The sequence below is a fragment of the Hyperoodon ampullatus genome (genome assembly GCF_949752795.1).
Source record: "Hyperoodon ampullatus genome assembly, chromosome: 4".
Taxonomy (NCBI): Eukaryota; Metazoa; Chordata; class Mammalia; order Artiodactyla; family Ziphiidae; genus Hyperoodon; species Hyperoodon ampullatus.
Genome location: NC_136917.1, coordinates 66,459,383 through 66,478,979, shown reverse-complemented (window position 1 = coordinate 66,478,979; position 19,597 = coordinate 66,459,383). Strand labels below are relative to the sequence as shown.

General features: G+C 37.2%; 1 protein-coding gene across 1 annotated transcript in view; it reads left to right on the top strand.

The window, feature by feature from the left end:
• Positions 1-4,194: 4,194 nt before the first annotated feature.
• The window catches only part of CDC42SE2 (CDC42 small effector 2), a gene marked incomplete at its 3' end in the record, with an annotated part of 44,458 nt that continues 29,055 nt past the window's right edge, over positions 4,195-19,597 (top strand). Inside the window, exon 1 of the mRNA XM_079703527.1 lies at positions 4,195-4,312. Within this exon, the coding sequence (XP_079559653.1) occupies positions 4,259-4,312 (54 nt within the window). The 5' untranslated portion in view covers positions 4,195-4,258. The remainder of the gene's footprint in view (positions 4,313-19,597) is intronic.

Sequence of the window (19,597 nt, the reverse complement as noted above, 5' to 3'; positions counted from 1 at the left end):
ATATGTGGGCCTCTCACTGTTGTGGCCTCTCCCGTTGCGGAGCACAGGCTCCGGACGCACAGGCCCAGCGGCCATGGCTCACGGGCCCAGCCGCTCCGCGGCATGTGGGATCTTCCCAGACCGGGGCACGAACCCGTTTCCCCTGCATCGGCAGGCGGACTCTCAACCACTGCGCCACCAGGGAAGCCCTAAAAAATTTTTTTTAATGGGAAGTATGGTTGATTTATAATGTTGTGTTAATTTCTGCTATACAGCAAAGTGACTCAGTTACAGACATATACATTCTTTTTCATATTCTTTTCCATTATGGCTTATCATAGGATATTGAATATAGTTCTCTGTGCTATGCAGTAGGACCTTGTTGTTTATCCATTCTATATGTAATAGTTTGCATCTATTAACCCCAAACTCCCAGTTCATCCCTCTCCCGCCCCCCACCCCCTTGGCAACCACAGTCTGTTCTCTATGTCCATGATTCTGTTTCTGTTTCATAGGTAAGTTCATTTGTGTCATATGTTAGATTCCACATATAAATGATATCATATGGTATTTGTCTTGTTCTTTCTAACTTCACTTAGTAAGATAATCTTTAGTTGCATCCATGTTGTTGCAGATGGCATTATTTTGTTCTTTTTTATGGCTGAATAGTATTCCATTATATATATATACCACATCTTCTTTATCCATTCATTTGTTGATGGACATTTAGGTTGTTTCCAAGTGTTGGCTATTGTAAATAGTGCTGCTGTGAACATACGGGTGCATGTATCTTTTTGAATTATAGTTTTGTCTGGGTATATGCCCAGGAGTGAGCTTGCTGGATCACGTGGTAATTGTATTTTTAGTTTTCTGAGGACCCTCCATACTGTTTTCCATAGCGACTGTACCAATTTACATTCCCACCCACAGTATAGGAGGGTTCCCTTTTCTCCACACCCTCTCCAGCATTTGTTCTTTGTAAACTTTTTAGTTCTTTGTAGACCATTCTGACTGGTGTGAGGTGCTACCTCATTGCAGTTTTGATTTGCATTTCTCTAATAATGAGCGATGTTGAGCATCTTTTCATGTGCTTATTGACCACCTGTATTTCTTCTTTGGAGAAATGTCTCTTTAGGTCTTCTGCCCATTTTTCAATTGGGTTGTTTGATTTTTTTTCGTTGTTGAGTTGCATGAGCTGTTTGTATATTTTGGCAGTTAAGCCTTTGTGGGTTGCAGTGTTTGCAAATATTTTCTCCCATTCTGTAGATTGTCTCTCAGTTCATTTAAAAAAATTTTTATTCTTTTTTTTTTTTTTTGAATAGACTTTTAGGCTGTTTCCTAAAAATTTACAGCTATTACAAATTAATTATTTTTGCTACTTCATTCTGCTATTAGCTATTTTAATTTTGATAACAAATAAAAGAGCATCTTGTATCAGTATAGCTCTTTATGATATATGCAGTGCCCTTACGTACATCCTAATTTAGCCCTCATTTCAGACCTGTGACATTGAAGCATTCCATTTTTTATAACTAATGATAGAGCTTGTCACTTGCCCAAGTTAACATTGCTAAAAATTAGTGTAGTACTAACAACTGCCACACATCTCTTATATCAAAGTCTAAATTCTAAACATCTGATTCTGTTTCACACAAACTGAGCATGCTCAATACCTCAACTGAGTTAAAGTATTCCACGTTAAAAAAAAAAAAGGGAAGAAATTGTATTAAAAGGTATGCCTCATTGCCTTGTTTTTCAAATCATGGCTTTATTGTTGTTTCTTTGGAAGTTGACCTAAACAATTTTATTAATTTGTGGGTACGATGTTGGGCCATAAATTTTTCATATTGTCAGCAGCGAAACTGTTCCCACAAGTAATAAAGCTTATATGTGCAGCATTTGTAGGTGTGGAAAGTGAGGAGGAGGGGAGGGGACGGAGGAGGTTATATTTTTGACCAGAGAATACTACTACACTTTTTTACTCATGCCAATCTCTTTAAAAGTCAAGAGACTGAACTTTTAATGCAAGGAATCTCTGCCAGTCACTAAGTGGCCTGACAGTTCACTTAAGCTTTTCGAAAATCTTATGTCTAATGAAACTATGAATTCGTGAAATACTCTCTGGTGCTGTAGCCCAGTTTGACCCCTCATTTATGTGTGGAATGTGCTGAGCTGTGTTTAGAGCCAAGTTTAGTTGTTGATGTTGTTGCAAAGTGACTCTTCTTTTGTTATCTTAAGATTTTTTTTTTAAAGTAAGGTTTTCAAAATGGACATGATTTAAGCAACTATGAGCTCAAGAAGTGAAAGTACCTGTTAACATATTTATTATTAGTGGTAGTGTTGAAATTTTTTGTGACAGATTCAATACTTCTCTATAAGGTGTTTATGAATAAATGTGTTTTAAGTATATATACATTTGAAAATTCTAAAAAGGAATTTTGTTTAGAAAAGCAAGAAAATGGAAAAAGTGTACTGGTATGATATTCCAAGGCATGTTTGAAACATTTTTAGATTTATATGTTTACTTAACAAATAAAAACCTGTGGAGTTGCAAACATCCCCTTGGTTTGAAAATGTGTTTCATCATATCTATTATCTAGGTCATTATTCTTAAGTATCCTTTCTGTCTTATCTCCAAAAACAGAAGCACAAATTATTGTACTTTAAACACTCATTCTTCAATTAAATATTAGGAAAGAGGAAATATTGTGAATGTCATTTTCAAAGTGGCACATGGGAATGGGAAAATGTATATTTTGAAATTTGCAAAATAAGGAACAGCTTTAAAAAGGAAGGAAATTTGAATTTGCGAAAATGTTGATTGTAAATACGGAAGTCATCTCTTACTTTTAAGTGTTAAACAAAAGGAATGTATACTCAGTTAAAAATAGAAGAAAATAAAACACCTTACAATGTAAAATTAGTATTTGAAGGTGGTTTCTGGCAAAAGTAAATTACAAATAAAAAGGAAATTGCCTAGCTCTATATGTAGATGAGAAAATATGATGGAATAAATCAAATAATAGATTTTAAAACCTCAGATTTCAAATCCAGTAGATTTGAAACAGAGTAATTCATGTTTGTATGTGCTACATCAGTAGTGATGAGCATAAGGAATTTTCAGTTTCAAACAAAGGCATATTTGTTTTCATAAAATTGGTTAAAAGAGATTTCACAATGATATTTTAATGGCCATGGTCTTTGATTCAGGGAGGAATTAAGCTTGTTAAGTAAATAGCCCTGAAATAATATTCATGATGTTGTGAATTTAACCCTTTGCTCTTATATTCTCGCTAAGGAAGTAAATGAAACATACAATTCTTTTGAGCTTATAAACCTTCATAGTATTTACCCACTTTATTGGACAGAGCCAATTGCAAGACTGCTCTTTCTTTGTTTAGGAGTTTGGGTGACATAAGGAATGTTCACCTCTCCTTGAAAATAAGCATTCCAGGTTCTGAATTTTACTGTGGCAAGAATGTACATTTTCTTCCTTCTTACCTTCCTCTTTGAACATATGTTTAGATCTTAACATGTCATTGTTCTCTAGTATGTTGGAGGACATGTCCTCTGGACTGTGTAGAATCAGGGTCCTTATAATTCATGCCTTATTACCCATATTTGTGACATTGAACATATATGCATTAATCCCCATTGAAGATCTTCTACACAAATATAAAAATAACTGTCATTTATGTCTTACAAGATTTAGAGTCATGGCTTTGGGGAAAGCTTTTACAGTCATAGAATGCTCTATGAAGGCAAGGATTACTGTCTCCTTTTAACTGCTATATTCCTGATACCTGACACTGAGAAAGTACTCAAATATTTTTTTATTGAATGAATATCAGTTTATTAAAATCTTGATTTTTTTTCAGTGTTTACTTTTTGGGGAAATAGTCTTAATTTTATCACAGATTAAAGAAATAAAAGCTTCTAAGGGTAAGATAAGTAAAGTAACTTCTTTTCTTTTCTTCTTTTTTTTCTAGACTACCTGTTAAGGTCCTGAGTCAAGACAACAATTTTTATACCTTTCCTGGTGGTTCAGAAACGAGTCTCTGTAGAATCAGAAGCAAAGAAAGGAAACAATCTGACCTTTTCTTTGTTAGATTGACTATATAAGATACGTGACTTCCAGGAGCAAAAACACAGAGAAGTAATAAAGTTATTATTTTGGCATCTTTGGACATCTATCATATTGAGAAGCCTGCTTTGTGAAGCTTCCTGAATTGAGATTTGGAAACTTCATTGGTGCTCATTTATAACTTGGACTGTAAGCATGAGTGAATTCTGGTTGTGTTTCAACTGCTGTATTGCAGAACAGCCTCAACCTGTAAGTATGAAGTAATACATGTACAGATTGGGTGGGGTGCTTATTAAACATAAAGCTGGTTCTCAAGTTGAGAATCAGGACCCCAGCAGTGATTGCAGGGCAGTTCTAAGACCTGTCAGTGGAATTCTGAACATCTGGTTAAAGAAAGGAGGGAAAAAAAAAAAAAGTAAATGTGTTTTGTGTAAATGCCATGTGTGAGGAACTGTGCTAGACCATTGTATATGATTGAGAAGGTTATGCTCTTCTACCAAGTAGACCAGCTTCTGGAGGAGCTGTGAGAGGAGAAGGAGACAATCTGAGGTAGAACAGCCAAGTCAGCTTTGGAAATCAGTGGTGGAAGATGTCATAGCTAGGTTGCGTCACATCCTTCTTGATTTACCATCTCATTTTCCTCACAGCAGCTCTCTGAGGAGGATACCATTATCCTTATTTTTCAGTTGAAATAGGTTCAGTTTTTTGCCCAAAGTCATATGGATAGTAAGTAGTCTTGGCTGACTTCTTCTTGGTACCTACCCCACTTTTATCCCTTCTAACCTGTGCACATTTTGTTACCTCTATGAAAATTCTGCCCTCCACGTCCAATTTTCTCTTCATCCTTTAAGATGCCTAGATCAAATGTCAACTCTATGAAATCTTCACCAGCTTTCCCCTGACTTAGATAATACCTAATGTGTATTTCCACCAGCTCTTTTAGTTCATTTTTCTGTGGTAGGATGGAACTTCTTGCATAGTAACTTAACTGTTCTATAGTCTTTTCCACCATGTTCTGAATTCTTTAGGGGCCCTGAGCATATTTACTTTGTATCTTCAGGATCAAATCTAATACCTTGGAGAATGTAGCTATACATGCTAGCTGGTTTGCTGTCTGACTGGCAGAATAAATGAATTTCTATTTTATTCTGTTTTGCTTACATTTGTAACAACATAAAAGGAAGAATGAGGTGTAATCCTGAGGTCTCTTCAGATCTTTTCTGAGCCTTTCCCTGGTCATGTACACGGTCACTTTGTAATTGCCCTTGTTGTATATGCAATTGTTTTTTTGTTTTTTTTTTGTTTTTGCTTTTTTTTTTTGCGATATGCAGGCCTCTCACTGCTGTGGCCTCTCCCGTTGTGGAGCACAGGCTCCGGACGCGCAGGCTCAGCGGCCATGGCTCACGGGCCCAGCCGCTCCGCGGCATGTGGGATCTTCCCGGACTGGGGCACGAACCCGTGTCCCCTGCATCAGCAGGCGGACTCTCAACCACTGTGCCACCAGGGAAGCCCTGCAATTGTTTTTGAATGTCCTAGTCTTTAATGTCTGGCTCTGGAAAGGGGAAAAAATGAAAAATTGGGGCTGGGAGGAAAAGCAAGGACGTGGCTTTTTAAATCCTCTGCAAGTCACTTCAGCCAGAGAGGGAGGAGCTTGCAACAGTCGCTACCCACCTCCTTGTCCGTTGCTCCTCTGTGATCAGAAGCAGAGATATTTGGAGGACATGGTCCTTTTTGCCCATCGTGGCTCCCACAAGCTGTGTGTAGTATATGCGAAGAACACAGCTACAGGGCTGGGCAGGTAGTTACTACTGTGCTAAGAGCTAACGCTGACTGAAATTAGCTGCAGTTTACCTTCCACGTTTTCCCCTGGAAGTTGCAATCCTTGAACAGACTCTAGAGTTTCAGAATAGATAACAACAGACAGATTCTGCACGTACAGTTGTTGTGGTGGGGATACAGATTCCTGCTGATACCGGCTCCACCATTTTCTCTTTTACTACTTTTATAATAACTGTTTTTTACATTTATCTCTTTGATCTGTGAGGCATGAGGTAGGAGTCTAACTTTTCTTTCATGTTAATCAGCTATTTAAAACCAGTTTATTAAATAGCCAGTGTTTTTATAAGTGATATGAAATGTCACCTTTATTATATACTACATTTTCATATATTTAAAGAGACTGTTCCTGAAATCTGTCCTGTTCTTTTGGTTACATATGTTTACACCTGTGCAGTTACTTAGTACATAGTTCTTCTTTTTTTTTTTTTTTTTTTTTTTTTGTGGTACGCGGGCCTCTCACTGTTGTGGCCTCTCCCGTTGCGGAGCACAGGCTCCGGATGCGCAGGCTCAGCAGCCATGGCTCACGGGCCCAGCCGCTCCGCGGCATATGGGATCCTCCCAGACCGGGGCACGAACCCGTATCCCCTGCATCGGCAGGCGGACTCTCAACCACTGCGCCACCAGGGAGGCCCTAGTTCTTCTTTTTAAACTGTATTGGTAATGTCTTATTTTTAAGCTGGATTGTTGTAACATGGGTCTTTATTATGTTATTTTCTATATTTTTTCTTTGAGATATTTCATAATGCATCTTTTAAATCCTGTAGGATTTACTTTAGGATTTCATTGAATCTAGAATGTAATTGGATGAGAATTGACATCTATAAAATTTTGAGTAATGCCTTTGAGAAGCATGGCATACATCTTCATTTATATAGACCTTTTCATGTTCTTTTAGTAAGCTTAAAATTTTCATCATGTAAGTTTTGCACATTTTTTGCTAGATTTTTTCTAGATTTTTTATGGATTTTTGTTGCTATTCTGAATGATATTGTTTTGCCGTTAAATTTCCTAGTTGGATTTTTTTTTAACTAGTGTATAGGCAACTAATAATTTTTATACACTAATTTTTTATCCAGATACCATACTGAACATTTTATATTTCCTAAATTTCTCCATATAGTGACATTTTTTTTTCAGTCTTAATTCTGATACATATACTTTTTTCCCTATTAATATCTTACTGCACTGACTAAGACCTCCAGTATAATGCTGAATAGTGTCAGTGATGGCTAAACATTCTAGCTTCTCCTGACTTTAATGGGAAAGGTTCAAATTTACTTAAGCATAAAATGAATGTTTATTTTAGCAAACACGTTTACCTGTGCATTTAAGTTATTGTGTATAATTTATCATCTATGATATATATTATCAATGATTAGATTTTCAACAGTTTTTAAAGATTATAGAATACGTGAATCCTGTCGCCATATTGTTTTTAGTATGCCTTGTAATTTTTGTTGAAAGTCATATGTGATAATACTCTGGGTAAAAGGAACTGAGGGAAATAGGCCTGTAGTGTGAATTTTTATGTTTATCTGAGTGGGGGTTAGGCTTTATTTACTGTTTGTTGTAGTTGTAGGTGTCACAGGATAAAATTTCCTTGTTTTTGTGCCCTGTTGTCTTTGGTTTCCCTAGAGACTTCTCCTTAAGTAAGGTCTGAGATGTCCAGTTCTTTCAGTTGTATTTCCCTGTTGCACAGGAGCCCTGTTGATGTATTGGTAAGATGTTGGGTGTGGGGAAGCATTATATACTGCTGTGGTTAGGTTTCAGTCTTTCAGTGAGCCTGTGCCCCTGGGCTGTGACCTATATAAGTACTTCTCAGTTTTGTTTTTTACTCCTCAGTTGAGACAGAAAGGCTAGAGGAGGCTGGAGTTGGATATTTCCCTTCCCCAAAGCTGGTTAGTTTCTGGTAAAACCCTAGTCAGTTAGGCTTTGGTAAAATAGTTTCTTTTGAGGGTAGGCTTTGTTAAGAACAGGCCAGGCAAATTTCCATACCACCAAATTGCAGAAAGGCATTGTAAATCGCTGAGAGAACCCCACCTGGGGCCTAGCTTCTGGTGTGTTCTGATTCTCAGAGTTCAGGCAAAGTATCAGACCTCTCCTGATTTCCATTAGCTCACTGAGAATACAGAGATTGGATTGGATGAAGTATTAGTTACCTAAGATGATGCAAGTTCATCTAAGTCATAGTGGCTTAAAACAGATTTTTATTATTTCACAGATTCTGTGGTCAGGAATCCTAGCACTGTGTAGCCAAGTCCTCTGACTTAGGATCTTTCTAAGGCTACAGTTAAGATGTCAGCTGGGGCTGTAATTATCTCAGGGTTCAATACGGAGAGGACCAGCTTTCTAGCTCACTAAAGGAGTTGTTGGAAGGGTTCAGTTCCTCTCTGAATCCTAACAAGAGTCTCAGTTGGAAAAAGTGCTTCACTTCCTTGCTGGCTGTTGGCTGGAGGCCTCCCTGTTTCTTGCTCCACAGGTCTCTCCATAGAACAGCTCACAACATGGTGACTGGCTTTCATTAGTATGAGCAAGAGGGCAAGCAAGATGGAAGTCAAAATCTTTGTGACATCCCATCACTTTTGCTATGTTCCGTCCTGTAGAATTAACCCACTAAATCTAGTTCACACCCTCCTAAGACTGGGCACCCCTGGAGTTTTTTAACTCTCCAGCTGTCTACACTCATCCTCCAGCAATTCACCAATTACAGTTTGTTTTCCTACATTGGTCCTGCACTGACTGGAGGTTTTTGCTCTAGTACATTGTGATTTTCTGTATTTGCCTATGTCTCCAATTCTGGGGGCAGCAGTTTGCTCTGTGATCTCAGTTCTCTAAAGGATGTAAGAACAGTTGTTGGTTTTCAGTTTGTTCAACTTTTTTGATTGTGTGGATGGGCATGACATCTTCTGAGCTCCTTACGAGTCAGGCAGGAAACCAGAAGTCATATTTCCATATTTTTTAAGGTTGATTTGTTTATTGCCGGCATTCATAATGTTTGTAATAAAAATGTATCCTGTTCCAGTATGTGATACAGGTATACTCAAAGTAGAATGGCATAGATCAGGAATTTAAAGAGTGGGAGCATAAGCCTTTAGAATGATGAGACATTAGAACTACATTTTCTGATACACAAAGGATTTGCAGTTTGAGTTTTTTGTGCACATATAACATGTCTGTATTGTGTTATTGTTTAATAATACATAATTGTATGAAATATTCCACAAGAATAGCATTTTTGACTTGCTGAGAAAAATGACACAAAACTTAACAGGGCCGTGTGGTTACTATTGTAGAAGAACAGCTTGCTTGTTGGCATGAGGAAAAAACATTTAAAGGATGCACTAATAATTGTGTGTGTGTTTACAATCTACAAAAACATATCCTTGCAGCTCTATTAGACAGTATCAAGAGTGTCTCATTTGAAAGCTGCTTGGTCATCTCTAAAGTTTTCTAAAAGTATGTACCAAGATTGAGTGCTGTGTGCCAACTCTCCCACTCTTTCTTTACCACCCCCTGCTCTTGCACATTCCATGTGTGGAAAAGGAGCAACCCAATATTGGGAAGAACTTAGAATGTATTTTTCTGAGTAGTAGCATAAGAATCATATTTTTTCTTCCTACTCTTTCGTTTTAGCACAGTATAATACAGAGTAAAATAGAGTCCCAATTTTTGGAGCCGTAGTAATCTAAACCTTTTAAATTGACTGTAGTGTAAATGCTGCAGTTGTTGTTGCTAGGTAGTGCTGAGGTTGGAACTTTTAAATTGGATTGTAGCTGTCTTGCAACTTAATTTTTTAAAAAATGAAAAGATTTGTCAGCTGTTTACAGGACTGTAGTGAATTCTTTACCTGCTTACTGTTGTGCATTGGCATGCTGGTGGACTTTTTTTCCCCCAGCTTTATTGAGTTATAATTGGTATACCAAAAAATTGCACATAATTAATGTATACAAACTGGCGAGTTTGGACATACGTATGCCCTCGTTGCCATTACCACAATTAAGGTAATAAACTTCTGAGGTGTCCTCAAAAACAATGCGTATTGATTTACAGCCTCCCCCTTTTCTAGTCATATTACATACTTTCCCCATATAGTGTTTCCCCACATGGTACTGATGTTTTGTAATGCTGTTTGTCTCTGAAATGTATTATTTTAATTAGACACCTGTGCCCAGTTGTCATGTATTAACACTCTGGTATTTCCACAGTGAGCCAGGTACTGATGAAATAACAGCAAAACAGACACTGTTTCTGCTTCATGGCTCTTATTCTAGTGGAGGAGATATTTAGTGAATAAATAGGTGTCTGTGATAGCAGGTGATGGTAACTGCTCTAAGGAAAAAGAAAGTAGAAAAAAGAGGAGGAGAAATGGGGATATTAAGAGTGTACAGGAAACGCCTCTCTGATGAAGTGATATTTAAGCTAAGGTTTAAGGAAGTAAGGCACATGCTTATGTAGAAGGACTTGCGAGTACAAGAGTTCTGGAAGTGCAAGGGTTGTATGTGTACGAGGAATGTCAAAGAGGGCAGAGTGGCTGTGAGCCAGGGCTACAGTGGTGGGAAATGAGGTCAGAGATAGTTAAGGGCCAGGTCATGTATAGCCTTCCAGGCTGGGGAAAGGCTGATTTTTACACTTTATGAAATCGGAAATCATTGAATGGTTTCGTTCTTTCAAGTGAAGAACATATCCTTTTCCCAGTAGTTTGAATGTTTAATGTTGCTGTATGCCCAGACGGAGAGTTAGCACTGCCTGACCAGACTGTATCCTGTAGGCCAGTGAGTTACCTTCTCCTTCCTGTACTCCCAGCCAGTGCGTCCTCCTCAGCAGTCTGCAATCATGTGTGTAGTGTGTTCTGCAATAAGATTGATTTCCTGCAGTGACTTTTCTTCATTTTTGTTGTTGTTCTGATGTGCAGTTCTAATCCATAATCGTAGAGGTGTGTGTCTTTAAGTGATGATGTGGTAACTGCCATATTAAAAAAACAAAGGGCACTGTGCTCCATGTTTTAGAGAGTCTAAGGTTTCTTCGAGGGAAATGGGTGAAGAATTGGAAGGGGATGGAATGGGTCAGTAGACAGGGGTTGTTGGAAGACCTTAGACCTTAGACATGAAAGGCATGAAAGCTATTACTGCAGCCTGAGAGTATGAACCAACAGTTCTATGAAAGGTAGCTAGAGGAAACTCTAGGTGAGGGCATTCTATAATTTCAGGGGATTTATGTCAGACAAGAGTGTTTGCTCAAATGTGGTGCATTTCCATCAGTACTATGCGATAAGGACCTTAGACGGCATAGATTCATGTAGAACTTCGTTTTTTAGGAATCACATTTCCACACACCCTAAATGAGATGTGAGTATGATAGATACGTTGTCATTTTTCCTTTTTCTGGAAACGTAAATGTGCATGCTCTTGATTTGTTTAATTACACAGAAAATCACATTACGTAACCACAATCATCTCAAAGCATTTAGTAGATGGAGTTATGTAATAGAAATAGAAAATTACCCTTATCAGTGGAGAAATGAGAAATATCCCTACTTTGTAGAAAGGCAGTGTAGGGGACTGATTCAAATGTCTTAACTGTATTGCTAAACCTAGAAATTACCAAGATTATCTTATTCACTGGAACTGCCTGTCCTGCCTCAGGAGTGGCTACTGTATTTCTTCATAGAGACAGTAAGCTGCTTATACCTGAGGAGAAATTTTCAATTTGTATACATGAGCTTGAAGACAAACTAGAAAGGCTCTTGGCATAAGGATTTTGGTGTTCCTACCCTGTTTTGTGCTGATAGCAGTCAGGAAGTGCTGGTAAGTTAGTGTCCATATCATTCTGGATGAGTTCAAGCTGGGGGAGGGGGTGAGATGGTAGTAGAAAGCCATTTATCTTCAGAAACTAGAACGCTTTTATAAGTTTGTAAATGTCAGAGAGGAAATGGTTTTCTTTAATGCTTTTATTAAATTGATCTTTATTCAGTTTAGATTGGAGTTTTTTAATATATACGTCAAAGTAAAACAAGCTATTTCTTAGCAAGCCATGTGGTGGCTGCCATTTATAGTTACTTAAAAAGTGACACCAGCAAAAATAATAATTCAAAAGTAGACAGTTGTATACTGAACCTCATACACTCAGCTTCAACAATATCAGTTCTTATCTGATCTTGTTCATCTCAGTGCATCTACTTTGCTCTTTTCTGTATTATTTTGAAGCCAAATTCCAAGCATTATTTCATTTTATACATAAATATGGCAGTATTTATCTCTAAGAGATAATGATTCATATTTAACATAAGCACAATACCATTATCATACCAAAAAAAGTACTTTAAAAGTTTGTTTTATATATAAATATACTATATAATAAGTAGTTATGAGACATATTATGAAGTAAATATTACCCAAGTTAAGACGTGGAGCATTGTCAACACCCCAGAAGCCCCCTAGCATTCTTTTCATTTACATCCCTGCTCCAACACCTGGAGGAGCCACTGCCCTGCTTTTTTATGGTGATCACTTCCTTATTGTGTTTTATGATTTTACCATTTGTGTATGCCCTGAGCAGTATAGGTTAATTTACCTGTTTTAACTTTAAGTGGAGTTCCAGTGGATATAATTGTGTTTTCTTCTTTAATTCAATGCTAAGTTTATAAGATTAATCCATATTGAGGCAGGTAACTAAACTTCATTTCCACTTTTCTTGAACGTTTTGTTGTATGACTTTTGAAATTCTGAGTTGTTCCCCGTATGGGACTGTTAGGAATGATGCTCTTTCGTGCCTTTGTGTATGTGTTGCCCGGTGAACACATGCTTGAGGTTCTCTAGGGTATATACCTAGGAGTGAAATTATTGGTTCTAAAGTCTAAGGACATTAGCTTTTACCATGCAAGACAACATTGTTTTAAATTTGGTGTTATCAATTTGTGTTCCTACCAGCAGTTTGAGTTACCAACCGTTGTTACATAGCCTCATTAAATGCATGATGTTTTCAGACTCAGTTTTTATCAGTCCGAGAGGAAATGTTTACCTTTGCATTATCTTGCATTTTAATTTAATGAGAGTGAAAAGTAACCTGATTTTTTAAAACTTCTAGGTTGTGAGCTTCAGGATTGTACGCAAATCAGAGATTTCTTGAAATAAAATTCTCCAATTCAGCTCCTCCACACTTTTGTTCATCAGCGCATTCCATTTGTATTATACCATAAGACGAGTTCTTTGAGAGTACAGAAAAACACATTTAGATAAATTGAAGCCCATGAAGTTAAGACATTATACTATAGCAGATTTCATTCTTGTATTTAGTTTCAAGTATGATTAAGCATTAATCTAATTCAGTGCTTTTTGTTTACTCTATTTATAGTAACTATTACAGAAATAAATGCATTCAGAAGCCACCAGGCATCTGTGTCATCCTATACACAAAATATTAGTAGAACTTAATTTAAGAAAAGATGAAAAGTAAAAATAGAAGGTCTAGTATTTTCCTCTCACATTCCAGCAGATCATTTTGAACACCCCCCAGGTGAGCATTTCCCACATTGGAGACCATTGAATACAGAACAAGTCAGAGCATGGAGCTCTAGAGTTGAGAAACAGGATTATCTTATCTTTACTGTGATAATAATAATTACCACTGGAATAAAAAGGGAAAGAAACGCAGGGAAAATTGTTTTTGATGAACAGGAAGAGAAAAAAATATTGTGGTCAAATAGTTTTTAAAAGTATATATTTATATGGCAGATAAGTCCTAACTTAACTTTTTTCCTATATGCTCATTAGAAAATGCTATCTATATCTTCATAAAGAAAATGTTCCTCATTTATGAGGTCATGTTAAGTAGCCAGTGTGAGCTCCTATTAACTGACAGCTTACATGAATCCTGAAACATTTCTTAAAAGAGCTATTGTTTTCAAGTCATCTCACCTACCGCATCTGGGAGATTGTCATGTTTATTTAGAAAACACTTTCTTCATTTACATGTTCTGTTATTTGTGTAAATGATGTGAAAGTCTGCATCTTTTCATAAGGCATTGAATGCTTAAAATGGCTAAAATTAAGGTGCTTCTGAAGTACCAATAGCATGAACCTTTGCATTGTTTTGTTTTACTGATTCTTGGGTTTTATAAACATAGAAACAGCAAGGATAAAGAGGATTAAGTCTTTATTTGTCCAGAGTTAGTGGTTTGGGTCCTGATTCTCACATGGCCTTGGTATATACAAATAGGAGGGAAAGTTAAGGATCTCAATTTTATTATTTAAAAAATCAGAAGGCAAAAGAAAGAAAGGAAATCAGTACCAGGCAGGTAAAGTCTAGTTAATAAACTATTCACGGTTGTAGAAGAGTAAAATGTTTATGTAAACTCTATGTAATCTGTGATTAAAGGGCAGTTAGAATTTAGATAATTTCTGGGGCCTAATACTATAGTAGTATTTTAATAATTATGAAGTCAATACTATATAGGACATTTTTAGAAGCACTTCAGAATCTGTTCATCTGTGATATAAACACATGATAAAAACCATTCTGTTCTTCCATCTTTCTCTTCCTTAAACATGTTTATAATGGGTAGAAAATATTACAGATCAATTTTGTTAACTCGCATATGCAAGACAGATTCTAAGATCTCAGCTCTATCTCCTTTAAGTACTGAGTAAAGGTTGGTCTCTTATCACCTCTGTACATGGTAAAAATTCTTCTAATTTCTTAGATATTTCTAGTGCTCATGTTCCAATTACTTTTGTAGATTGACCTTTCTTTTAGTTCCTTGAAGAGCTATTTTTTATGCTTATACTCCTCTATTTTAGCAGGTGAGACATCATTTGTTCTGTTTCGTTTTGGTTTGTCATTTGTTAGCTGTTTTCATTTGTGAACTGAAAATAATTTTCATACAATCATAAAATTATAGTCTTAAAGGCATCTAAGCAAACATCTAGTCAGATGCGTCACTCACACACAGATTTGGAAACTATTAAGTGAACTAGTAAACTAAGTTAAGCCTAGTGAGTTAATGGCAAAGCCTTGGCATTTTAAGACTAGTTTTCTCTAGTATGTGTTTCAATAAATTTTACCCAAATGGACATGAATACACACATTGGATATGCAGTTGAATTATAAGACTACGCAAAAATACATCACTAGTTTTGATAAGTTATGGTGAAACCAGCAGTGTTTCAACATTTTAAAAGGTTCTTGGGAATTCCCTGGTGGTCCAGTGGTTAGAACTCGGCGCCTTCACTGCTCAGGGAACTAAGATCCTACAAGCTGCGAGGCACAGCCAAATTAAAAAAAAAAAAAAAAATTCTTGCCAGTAAATGTTAATTATTATTTGCCATTTTAAAAGATCTTAGTTTGAATGCTTTCATACATATTAACTTAATGATATAAATGCCTGCCATTGTAACACACACACACACATCACTCTGTTTTTTGTGGTTTAGATTTTGGTTTTGTTTTATCTGTTCTTGGAGTGTCTACCTGAGTAGCAGTTGGGTGATGTCCTCACTGGAATCTTAACATGCACAAATCCTTCTGCATGTCTCCATTATGCACATATGCATGGATTCAAAAATCATTAAGATACTGGAAATAGTATTAGCTGTCAGTCATGCATATAGGATAAACAGAATCTCCCATACATTAAATAAGTTACTAGATGTCATTTCTCACTGACCTTAAGAACAGATAAAGTATGTATAGCTGATTCACTTTGTTATAAAGCAGAAACTAACACACCATTGTAAAGCAGTTATATTCCAATAAAGATGTTTAAAAAAAAGCAGATAAAGTTACTAAGAAACATAAGACAAGTGTGCTTTCAGTAGTGCTTAGCTGTCAGAAATTGATCTCATTTTTATGAGCCCCAAAGTTATGGGTAGTTATGAAAAACCAAACAAGTTTTTCCCTTTTTTCTACCCTCTTCATAGGAGATCTGGTTTTCTGGGAGCTTGAGTTGTTCAAATAAGGGTTTGAATTGCAATCCCAATGCTTATTTACTGTGTGACCTTGAGCAGATAGGAATACTGTGTGACCTCTGCAAATAGGAATAATGACACCTATCTAATAGGTTTAAATATATTAAAGTAGATAATAAAGTATATTAAATAAGGTAATTTATGTTAAGCACTTAGCATAGTGCCTGGCATGCAGTAAGTGCTCTTATGAATGTTTAGTTGACAAATTGCAGTTTCCTCTCATTTTATTTTATTTTATTATTTTTTTGTGGTACGCGGGCCTCTCACCGCTGTGGCCTCTCCCGCTGCGGAGCACAGGCTCCGGACACGCAGGCTTAGCGGCCATGGCTCATGGGCCCAGCCGCTCTGCAGCATGTGGGATCTTCCTGGACCGGGGCACGAACCCGTGTCCCCTGCATCGGCAGGTGGACTCCCAACCACTGCGCCACCAGGGAAGCCCTCCTCTCATTTTAAACAATGGTTGATTTTATTTTGTTTTGTTGTGTTTTAAATCTCAGTTGGTTATTTTCAAGCACATTCTATTTGAAATGAACTGGACCTTCAAAGCTTGAAAAATTGGTCTCTTACCAGAAGTATTTTGGTTTGGTTTGGTTTTCAATTACCAGGAAGAGAGATCCAGGTGTGTAACATAGAGAGGATGTTGGTCTGAGCACACACATACAGTCTCCTCCCTCCTGAAACCCCACTTTGCATGACATTAAAGGAGTTTAAAAAACAAAAAGGGGTAAAACCCACAAAGGAAAAGAATGCAGAGAAAACATAAGCATGGATGAAAGATAATAAAACACAGATGATAGATTTGGAATTTGCAGAACATAGCCACACCCAGTTGCCTGCACAGGGGGATACTGACCAGAAGCAAACCAGAGTCTTAACTACCTTGTTCTTGGAAGGCCTGCAACTAGGCTTGAACTGCTCAGGCTGGCCTGCAGCAGATCGTTCTCTAGAGAACTGACCAGCTCTGCAGAGACCTGGTGATTTCTGTAGTTGTGGGCTCCCCAAGGAAAAAGCCAGTTTCACCATCTTCTCACCTGTCCTTGAACCCACCATTCAGCATGCCTGACCCATGTGTACTAAGCCTCATTTGGATGGTGGGTGATCATCAGGCATGAAGAAAGCTAAAAGAAATTAACCAAACGAAAGCACTCAGAGGAAATAGATGATACAGGGAATAGAAAAGAACTAAAAAGCAATAAAAACTGTGAATATTCCTCAGATGATTAAGATATTGGACCCATTAAATAAGAACAATGTGCCTACACAGGAATGGAGACAGAAAGAACAAAGTGAGAAGAAGAAATAGTGTTTGGAAATGATATAGCTGAGATAAAGAAGTGCTGTGGAAGGGCTGGAGGATAAAGAAATCTGTAAACAAAGTAAAACAAAGAAATAGAGAGATGGAAAGTAGAAGGGAAAGTCTAAGATAATTAGATGATCAATCCTGAAGGTTCAAAATCCGCCTAATTAGAGTTTCACAAAGTAGAAGAAAGAGGCATTGGAGGAGAATAAATTATCAAAGTGTTTGCCAAAAAGTTTAGGGTTTTTGTAACATCTTACAGAAAACCCAAACAAACTTTGTGGACAACCCAATAATAATACAGGAACATTTCCCTGAACTAAAAAACAGCGTAAGTGTTTTGGTTGAAGGCCAGTTGAGTGAAAAATACCCATTCCATTTAGTGACATTTCAGACTATATGGATTAGTTGTTTAGCTGTTTAACCAGTTGTACTGCAAGAAATTTGTGGATGGTATTGCAACAATTAATGTTAGTTTCATAGGAAGTTAAGCAAACAAAAAGAAGAAATTCAACACAAAACATAGTACAAGAAAAATTAATTGTAGAACATTGCTTGGCTTGATTGTGAACAATATTTACAAAAAGTTAATATAAGCATTTGATTTTTCTCTTTCTATTTTATGTATTAAATGTTTGGGGGAATTACATAACTTCTTTTGAAACACAAAGGTATTTATTTTAGAATAACTGTATATATGGTGGTGTAAAGGAAAGACAGTGGACAAGGAAGACTCCCAGACCTGCTTTAGTTAGCTGTGGGACCTTGGCAAGTAATATGCTTTCCCTAGGTACATTAGTGTCCTGTGGCTGCCACTGACAGATTATCCAAGTTTAGTGGCTTAAACAACACAAATTTATTCTCTTTAGTTCCAGAGGTGAGAAGTCCAATTTAGGTCTCACTGCAATAATATCAGTGGTAGACCATTGTATTATACCACATTTTCTTTGTTCAGTATACAGTGATTTCCTGAAGTTAGCTCTACTATACACACACATATGCATGTATATACAGGGTACAGAAACAATCTCAAGTGGACGTGTGGTAGCAGAAATCTCTAGTGTAAAGGGTTTAACGTGCAAAAGCATTGAAAAATATATCATTAGTACTTAGAGAAGCTATTTCAGGTTGTTAGTTTTAAGCCTGTTTTGTATTTCAGTTTTCATACTTGCAATGTGTGACTTAAACAAGATACTAACTTGAAATAGAAAGAGAAAAGGAAATCCCTATGTTCGCTTCAGGTTTCTCACTGAGAGATGAGAACGTCTAGTTCCTTCAGTTTTGCATTTAGCAATTTTGCCCTTGAAAAGATCACTATAAACTTGCTTAGAGATTCCTTATAAAAAACAAATATTGGGGGCTTCCCTGGTGGCGCAGTGGTTGAGAGTCCACCTGCTGATGCAGGGGATACGGGTTTGTGCCCTGATCCGGGAGGATCCCACATGCCGTGGAGCGGCTGGGCCCGTGAGCCATGGCTGCTGAGTCTGCGCGTCCAGAGCCTGTGCTCCGCAACGAGAGGGGCCGCAGCAGTGAGAGGCCTGCATACTGCAAAAAAAAAAAAAAAAAAAAAGTTGGGGCCTCCTGTGAACTTCTCATCTGTTACCAACTTTGAAACTTATACTAAGTGGGAAAAGGCTACTTATCTACTAACCTCTAAAGGGCAAAGTAAAGACAGCACTGACTGCACTTAGGATTGAATTTTAAGTGTGTTACCAGCAACCCACCTATTTATAAATATTTCCAGTATGAAATGCCTTGCCTTTCTGTACTTTGACTTAGATCAAAGTCCCTGCTTGTAACTCTGCTTGGGTGTTTGGATTTCTCTGTGGCGATGTGGCTCTCATCTTTTATAGAATTGCCTCCTTATACAAGCCTTTTTACCTGAGGGCCACTGCTGGCATTCCAGTGAGTGCACCACACTCTAGAAACTAGAGAAGTAGAATTATCACTTATTGTTCCCAGAGTGTATCTTCATAGAGTACAAGTTGGCAAACTGAAAAAGTTTATTATTTTCTGAAGTTTGACCTAAATATGAGAATTTGGAATCCAAAGTAGGCTACTCAGTTATTGAAGGGCAGATTTTGTTTTCTTAGATCTTTGCAGTCTACTCCTTGTTTCTCTTCCATTTGTCTTACTAATCAAGGATTAATATTAATCCTGACATATTAATGATAGATTTCTAGTTAAGATCTTAGAAACCAGACTTCCATAGGTGGTATTATCAGCTCATATTACTACCCATGGGAAAGCTGGATCTGGCTTCTTAAACATCTGTATCCAGGACCTGGGACACTGTTAAGATTCTCAACTCTGTCTCTTTCTTGATTCTTTGCATTTTCTGAGTAGAGGTGGGTGTTTTTTCCATGATTGACCTCAGCTCCAGGTTCATCACCTCAGTTTAACCACCTTGAGGAAGAAAGGACATTTCCCTTAGTC